The sequence below is a fragment of the Coffea eugenioides genome, chromosome 7 (assembly GCF_003713205.1).
Source record: "Coffea eugenioides isolate CCC68of chromosome 7, Ceug_1.0, whole genome shotgun sequence".
Taxonomy (NCBI): Eukaryota; Viridiplantae; Streptophyta; class Magnoliopsida; order Gentianales; family Rubiaceae; genus Coffea; species Coffea eugenioides.
In genome coordinates this window covers 8,827,003-8,835,638 of record NC_040041.1, presented here as the reverse complement: position 1 = coordinate 8,835,638, position 8,636 = coordinate 8,827,003, and the positions used below count along the sequence as shown (strand labels likewise).

The window sequence follows — 8,636 nt, the reverse complement described above, 5'->3', positions numbered from 1 at the left end:
TGTGTGACAACCCTAGAATTTGCATTTGAGCCTCTTGGATATACTTTTGTAATATACACCTGGAGCAAGGAGAAGACAGAATTCAATCCAAGCCCAAGAAAATCCTAGACCCAAAGCTGCTGCTGCCAGATTTTATGACCCACGGAACCCAATTAATTCCACCTACCTCTGGTCCCTCAAGAACGGTTGAATTTTTTAAAAATTAGTTTTTCAAATATTATTAAAATTTTTAAAAAGTACTCTAAAAAAGTAATCTAAATCTTTTTAATGTTTAAAAAATATTTCAAAATATATTCTAAAAACTCTTCTACTCTTAAATATTTCAAAATATTTTCTAAAAATATCCCAAAATATACTATAAAAACTCTGCTACAATAAAATTTTTCAAAAATACCCCCAAAAACAACTAATCCAAATTGACTTGCAGATTTTCCATTTTTTAAGTAGCAAGAAAACAATCGTAGAGAAGCACAAAGAAAATAATCTGCAATCGTATAGCCTATTAATTGGTTTTATTCTTCACAAACACTTTGAAGAAAAACTAAGGCTTAGGAATTTACAAAAGAAAATCCAAATCTCTGCACATTCTTTTATTTGAACAAAAGTTTTTATTCTGCCCTCATCTTTATATTAGCCTAAAAACTAAATTAAATTAGAAAATGACATATTATGATAAACTGCGTACACTACTTCTGTTTCTTTACTAAAGTCTTAATGTACGTATTCACTCTATAAATGGATACACACAAACAGATGCAATCATGGCATGGCAAAGCATGAAATTAATTAGAAGTGCATAAGTACTTGTGCATGCCTAAAACTAAGTACTTTTCGGATCAATTAATATTTCGGACCATACAAATTAAATACGTTTACTAGGTCATTTTTTTCCCCAGATTTCCAACAGGTAGGATAATAATTGCGTTGCGAGGACTTGGTCATCTTGCATGGCCGTTAGTTTTATGGTTTTGTCCGAGGGCCGATCGAGTTTCTTGTGTTTCATGACCTCATGCAGATAATCGATTAGTCGTACGCAAGCAAGAAACAATCGACAGAAAATTGAGAGGACCATCCTCGCCTAGCAGTTTAGATACCTTTCTTGCACCGAAATATAAGGACCCTGTAGAAATTGTAACGGATGCACCAAACCTGGGCTATTTGTCTCAACTCAAAGATAAGATCATATGTGGAGAAGAGAAGAAGAAGAAGAAGAAGAAGCGAATTTTTTTAAAAAAAAAAAAAAGAAAAGAAAAGAAAAGAAAATGCCCGTGAGAAATTTGATCAGATGTAACGTTCGATGGCTGGCAAATAGTTTCTTGATCAGTGATCATTAGTGTGTTTGCATGTGGGAATGGGTTTTTGGTTCTGCCCTCACGGGAATCCACACACCCTCTGATCATGAGATCCCCCCCCCCCCCCCCCTATTTCCCTCCCTCAAACACATGCACAACACACACTACACAAGCACTGCAACACCATTCACAGTTGTGGGAGACTGCCACTATGGAACAAGTATGTACACAAATTTTTTACGGCGCTTACACGTTTATTCTGGGCTATTGCTTGTGTAGTTTGTTGTGTTGCAAGTGAAAAGTGATAGTGCTTTTCTTGATGGGCGGTAGTGCCATGTCATGTAGGGGGTTTCCAGCTAAGCTGAGCTAAGGCTTTTCTTGTGTTTGTTGGGGTTAAATGATTGTAATATGGACACATTCGTTTTTAAGTTACAATTGTGATTGTCCATGGCCTTTTCCTCATGCATGCCATAGAAGACAAAAAACAAAAAAAGATGAGGCTTTAAGTTTGAGCTTCTTCATTTGATTAATTAACAGAGAAAATGGATGTTCTTGATCGCATGATATGGATGTGTATATATATATATACGTACTCCATATAGGTCATCAGAAGTGTATACATGTAATATATTCTTTTGTCCTTAATTAATTTTACCTAGTTGGTACGTATATTACTCCTAGCTAAATGCAAGACAACTAAATGATCCTAATTCAAGCTGGCTATTTTCCGGAACCAATAAGCACAACATTCACAAACCGGAACCAATTTCAATGATCTTAAATTAGTGCTTTCCAAAATTTTCTATCACCAAAAACCCACATTACAAGAAGCTAATAGCAAGCAAAATCTGATTTTTGAAATTAATAACAGCAAAAACTGGACAATTGGTTTTTTCTATTCATCACAGGGCAACGTTGTTGCTGAAGAAATGGAAAAAAAAAAAAAAACAGTTGCTGTAGATGAACTATCTGCGCCAGCTAGAACTGTGATTAAATAATCGATGTCCTTAAGCTGAAGGTACACTCATAAAAGCTAAAACTTGATCACATGTTGAGCAGCGAATTCAAAATGGAAATTATGGGAGAAAACAGTTACTAGTATTCATTCTTCTTCTACCTCTGAATATTTCAGTACCGTACGAGTTGGCGACCCACGAAAAGGTGTAATAATCTTACTGAATTTCTTGCTATCATTTTGGGCTAAAAGTAGTGTTCTTAAAAATCTAGAACAGGTTTACCAGATTCTGTTTAGTTTCTTTTTTTAAAAAAAAAAAAAAAGGAGGGTTTTGTAAAGGTATCTTTAAATAGATAAATTGGATGTAAGTTAGAGTCTCTCCAAAATTGTACTTTCTTCTGCTTTTCTGACTGCTTAGTAAGTCTAAAGGTTCTGTGTGAGGTCCAAGGTCTGGTACTTTTAAGTTTCAATATGCAGCCCCATCTTTAGATGATGAACCTAGTGCTGACACAGCTATCTAGGCTACAATACTAATACCATTAATTTGTCAAGGGAGATAAATGTAATTAACCCTTTAGACTAACGTAATTAACCCTTTAGACAATCTAATCCCATATTCTGAACATATAACTAACGCAATTTTACTAGGGAAATTAGTGCCAGAGATGTTTTCATTCTTGAAATGATGAAAAAACAAACAATGGGGTTTTCACTTTTGATACGTGTGTGAGTTTATGCATGGAAGATGGGAGCAGGGAGGAGGAGAGATGGGGTTATGTGAGTTAAAAGGGACATTTCATGAGAAGGAAGAGACAGGGTTCTGTGCCTGGCAGCTGTTTCCCTGACTGAATTTCCAATCTAGCTGCTGCTGCTGCCTGCTACTACTTGCCTACATTACTATGCTGTACTACTCTGCCTTCACCTGCCACCCATATTCTACGATCATATACCATATCCAAAGCTCCCATGCATGATCATCGCTTTCAATTACATGGCATCATTATGTTGAATGATATTAATGTTACGTTTCTAATCAGATTATCATCTAACTTTAAAAGTGGGGATTGAAAACACAAAAGAAGTTAATAACGGGGAAACTATAAACCAATAATTAGCCTGTATGATCCTTAATCTGAATTTGCTTTCACTCTCTCAACTAAATTTTGTTTAATCGTAGTGGGATAGTTTGATTAATATGATAGCTATAGAAAGGCCATTGATTTTAGGGAAAGAGAGCCAAGAACATTTTTTTTTTCAGTTACACTGAGGATTTTCGTAACTCGTGGGAAAATCTAAATGGTCATTGGCCTTAAAATTAACCTTTTAACTTAACATTTTAGCTAATTTAAGCACTGTGAAAAAACCATTTTAACTTTGAGAATGTAGAACTAGAATCAAAATGTATATTAGATTGGTTGCACAAAAAAAAAGGAAAAGGAAAAGGAAAAGAAAAAGAAAATAAAAGAACATCAAACATATACATGTACATGCGAATGGGTAATATAACAAACAAAACAATGGTCTGGTCAAGAAAATAATAATGATTCAGTTTAGAGAATCATTAATTAGGTTTTTGGCCTTATTATGGAGTTGATTTTCTCTGTGTGCCAAATTGTGACATGACTTTGAACATGCTTCTCAAACTTAAAGAAGAAGAAGATAATTGTGTGATTAAATCAAACGGTCCCTATATGCCCCATCATGCATCATCAAGACTTGATGCAGTTGTTTTACTGCACTCATCGATTTAGTCTCTCTGTGCTGTATTGAATCCTAGTTCCCTTTCTTCTGTATCTCTCCTTCTTGAATTCAATTGCATTGTTTGTCCTTCGGGTACATGTGGACTCTCCACCCTGCCTGATTTTGCATCAAAAATAATCATCTACTTTCGTCCCTTATATCCTTCCCCCTTTATCTCTCTCTTCCTCTCACTCTCACTTCAGTCATCACTAGCCCACTCTCCCTATATATATATATTCCTAGTCCCTTTTCCCATTACCATCCATCACTCTCTTGAACTCTTTCAATCCTCTCTTCCTTCTCTTTTCCCCAACACAAAATCTCCCCTAGCTTTATTTATTCTTCTACCAGATCTAACCTCCAAAGCTAGCTTGATGAAGATCACAGGACCCCATCAACAACTTTTTGATCTCCTTAACCGTCATGCATGAAACCATTCAATTTTCAGTATCTTTGCCTCTGCAAAAGGAAACTCAATCCAACAACTATTTACTCTATTCCCTCCACCTCTCATTTTTCCTTTTATTGATAACTATTTTCTTTTTCACATTTTTTCTTTGTTGAGGGTAATTTGGCTCCAGGAGAAATTGACACCATTAAGATGGCACCAGTCAGCATGGCAGCAAAGTCATCAGCAGCAAACAAAGATGAAAACAACCATGGCTCAGGCACCCGAAAATCAACATCAGCTAGGCCTCAAGAACAGGCTCTCCAGTGCCCCAGATGCGATTCGCAAAACACGAAGTTTTGCTACTACAACAATTACAGCCTCACTCAGCCGAGGCACTTTTGCAAGACATGCAGGAGGTATTGGACCAAAGGAGGGGCCTTGCGCAACGTTCCGATTGGCGGCGGTTCCAGGAAGAATAAGAAGTCCAAGCCTCCCTCAAGGCTTACCGTTGATCCAAAGGATGCAAATATGACATCTGATATTGGTGGATTGAAGTTCTTTCATGGTCTGACTCCAGCCATGGATTTTCAGCTTGGAGGGATAACTAGTTTCTCTAGAGTCCTTACAAATCACTCTTCTCCAACAAGTATTTATAATCAGTTGTCTTCTTCTTTTGGAGACATTTCGATTTCCGGCACTACTTCTGGTGCAATTACCTCTAGCCCTTGTTTCAATCTTGATCCATCGGCAAGTTCTGGTGGTTCTCTAATGGGATTCAATTTCCCTTTCTCTTCTGTTCCCAAACCGGCTGGAGATCATGGCACTGCTTTAGGATTCAGTACTACTACTGGAGACGTTCATAGTTCTCTAGCTTACTCTATTGAGTCCTTGAGTTCTATCAACCAGGACCTCCACTATAAGTTGCAGCAGCAAAGGTTGGCCATGCTATATGGTACTACTGGGGAGGATCAGAAAGTGATGATGAGCACTTCTGTTAATCCATCTGTCCCTTTCGAGAAACCACAGCCCATTTTGTTTCACAACTTGGAGAATTCTACTACTCCGAAAACAAATGCTTCTGGTGTTGATATCAATTCAAGAAAGGAAGGAATCAATGGAGCAAGCTTATCAACTGAGTGGTTCTTTGACAATACTACTTATGCCCCAGTTACCCCAACTCCAACCAACAGCGGCGGCAATGGTGGAAGTGATCAGAATCATTTGGTGAACCACAACTGGAATGGAATGATCAATCCAGTATGGAACAATCTGAGTCAATACAGTGCACTGTAGGCCGGCTGACAACAATTTCAAAAATTATTGCCAGCGATTATCCTTGTTAGAGTTCATCAAAGAAACAGAAAAACAGTGTTGACAGTATACTAGGATACCCAGACTGGTCTTGTCTGTCTTTTCCTTTCAGTAATTGTCGAGCTAGAGTCTTATGTCCATCTATCATAAGATGCTTCTTTTCAGCTTTGTCTCTTGTATCAGGTTGGGAAAAAAAAACAGTCGGTAAAGAGGGAAAGTAGTTGTTTAGTTTGTCTAGCGAGTTAATATTCAGCTTCACCCCAGTAAAGGAGCAAATGTCTCGTTCTCTATGTATAGTTTATGTTTCAGAATGGTATTGTAGTTTTTCTTTTTTCCTTCGAAGATGTAGGAGTCCAAATGTTCATGTAAAAAGTTATGGAAAAAAATACTGGAAATCTCATTCTCTCTCTCTTTACCTTATCATGTTTACCTTTATGATTGATCTTGTTCAATTTGTATATACAATTAATCCATCCTTTCCTTTGCCCATTGTATCTAAACTGTCAACTTTCTCTAGAAGGTACCTTTTATCCTTTACTCTTTTCCTTTTTCATGTTTTAATGTTTCATCAGGAGTGATGAAACGAGAAGTCTGACGACAAAAATGGCTTCCTAATGGAAAACTGAAAACCCTTAATCCCTCGGGTTAATCTTGTGTTGCTAATCCCATTATCTGTTCAATCTCTTTGGGACTAGTGAGGGATTTTGGACTGTCATTTAATGGACCTAATGGCATATCTTAGATTTGTTTTACGTTGGAGAGTCAATATTCAGATTTCAGAATACTCACTGTCCCAATGTCTCTCTTCATCATGCAAGTGGTAACTGAGTCTCAGACTTCTGATCAGTTTACTGACAACATATGATATATGAAACACAACAGATCACAGTCGATGATGCCCTCTTCTCTTGGCCTGCCTATGCCTGTGGTTTAATTGCCTGCTCTTGGCCATTAAGCCTAGCCTGCACTTTGTTTCTTGCTCTCTCTCTTTCTGTTTCTATTTTTTTTTTGGGTTCTTTCTCTTTCTCACATACTGCACACATTGCCTTGGGCTTTTCGTAATAATTAGTTGCAGTGGTGGAGTGATTTGGTGGTGTCTGAAAAAGTGGTGGCTTGAAAGTGAATTCAATGAGAGACTGTCAATTTTTGAATGAATGTGAGAGGGAGATGCAGCTACTAGTGCATCTAAGCCTCGTAGGGTTACTTCTTCATACATGTATCTACCACTGCAAAATTGTCCAGTCCACTTCAATTTAGAAGTCTTGGATAGTGAGCCCCCTTGCCAATTGCCACTTAATCTCATCCATAATTAGTCCCTCTCTAGTTTTTTTTACACCTTTTGAATGTTGGCTAGGCAAAACTTCCTGTATGTTTGATGAACGAAATACGTAATAGGGGTGTGCAACAAGCTAGAAAGGACGTATTTACTGCTGTGTTACACACCTTATAAATGTGTCGGCATGGTGCTTTCTCTGGAGCTACGTTGCAGGTACAGTTTAAGATTCAAGTAGAAACATATTCAGTAATTTATGTGATCATCAAAGAGAGGGAATATCCTTTGCTTTTTCTTCGCTGCTTTTACCAAACAAGTTCATTTTTGCACTTTATTGTTTTAATTCAAAAAGCTAAAAGGCCCACAAACTCAAAATTGCTCATCATTGATTTAATAACCTAGCTGCCTTTTTTCACATGATGATGCAATATTTATACAAATTGTTGTACACTTACTTCGCTTCATTTTAAAAAAAAAAAAAAAAAAAAATTGTACTGCAAGAGGACGATGTTACAAGTAAGTAGATCCATCTCATTGGAGAGTTGCAGACGAGCAGGATAAGTAGACAGAGAATGGGTTCTTCTCATTCTGATTTTGCTATACCTACGTACTTGAATGGACCATATTCGAGTGGTCTTGATCAGGTGGTGCAAGAATCGATGTTTGTTCATTTGTAATCTATGGTCCCCAAGACTTATAATGTTAAACAAGGTTTTTTTTAAAATTTTTTATAATATAAGCAGAAGGTATTGAATTAAAGATCTTCTATCTATAATTTCTTTCATTTTATCGTACATCCAATCGAACCCTCCCCATTGTTGTTTGACATCGTCAAAATTTATTACATAAATAAATCCGAAACCTAAGCCTTAAACACTATACATCGCATCTGCGTACTTATTTGCTTTGAAAATGGTGGATTGTGACTTTCGTTTTCAACCTTTGGTTATTACTTCTAACTAGCCCGCTTTCACAACCCTGAATAAACACGTAGAAAGCAAGTCAATGGCATTTGCTGCATTAGCACAATTTGAGTCACGTGATAAGGAAAAAAAATAACTATTTTACCACTTTAAAACATAAGGTATGTACAAAGCTATTTTTTTTTTTTATTAATTTTGTTTCATGATTTGTAAAACAACCCTAAACCACCTTTCAAAGAAATCTAACATGATTAGATTAAGGTTCGATTTTTTTTTTGAACCTTTATTTGGCAGTATGAATTCCATATGCACACACACACACTCTCTCTCTCTTTCTCACATCAAGCAGCATTCACCTGCACAAAAAAGGATTGAGAATCATACAGGTGTGTTTTGCACCTTTTAGAATAGTGTATTGCTGTTCTCTTTTCTGCTGCTTTGTTCTTTTTGTCTTATGAGCTTTTGCTAAGCACATCATTACAAGGTTGAATAAAGTTAGACTCCAGCAAGTCGAATTTTGCCATGCTTTCTTCTTCTTCATTTTTTCCCCTTCTTTGTTTTGATGGCCTTAAATGAAAGAGATACATAGTTGGCTCAAGAAATTCGAAGCTATTGCCGTTTTTCTTTGATGGGCAGGCCGAAGAAGAGGTTGAATGGGAAAATAGCGGCTCAAGAAATAGGAAGCCATTGGAGAAAGTTGCGTGATTAACGTGATAGAACTTTCTCCCTAACACTGCATTTGGATGGTACA

The 8,636-nt window shown here is 36.9% G+C and overlaps 1 protein-coding gene across 1 annotated transcript; it reads left to right on the top strand.

The window, feature by feature from the left end:
* The first annotated feature begins 4,579 nt into the window (after window positions 1-4,579).
* On the top strand, window positions 4,580-6,065 carry LOC113778735 (dof zinc finger protein DOF5.7-like). The gene has a single exon (XM_027324223.1). The coding sequence runs from the start codon at window positions 4,589-4,591 to the stop codon at window positions 5,669-5,671; it is 1,083 nt and encodes a 360-aa protein (XP_027180024.1). The 5' UTR covers window positions 4,580-4,588; the 3' UTR covers window positions 5,672-6,065.
* The last annotated feature ends 2,571 nt before the right edge of the window (window positions 6,066-8,636 follow it).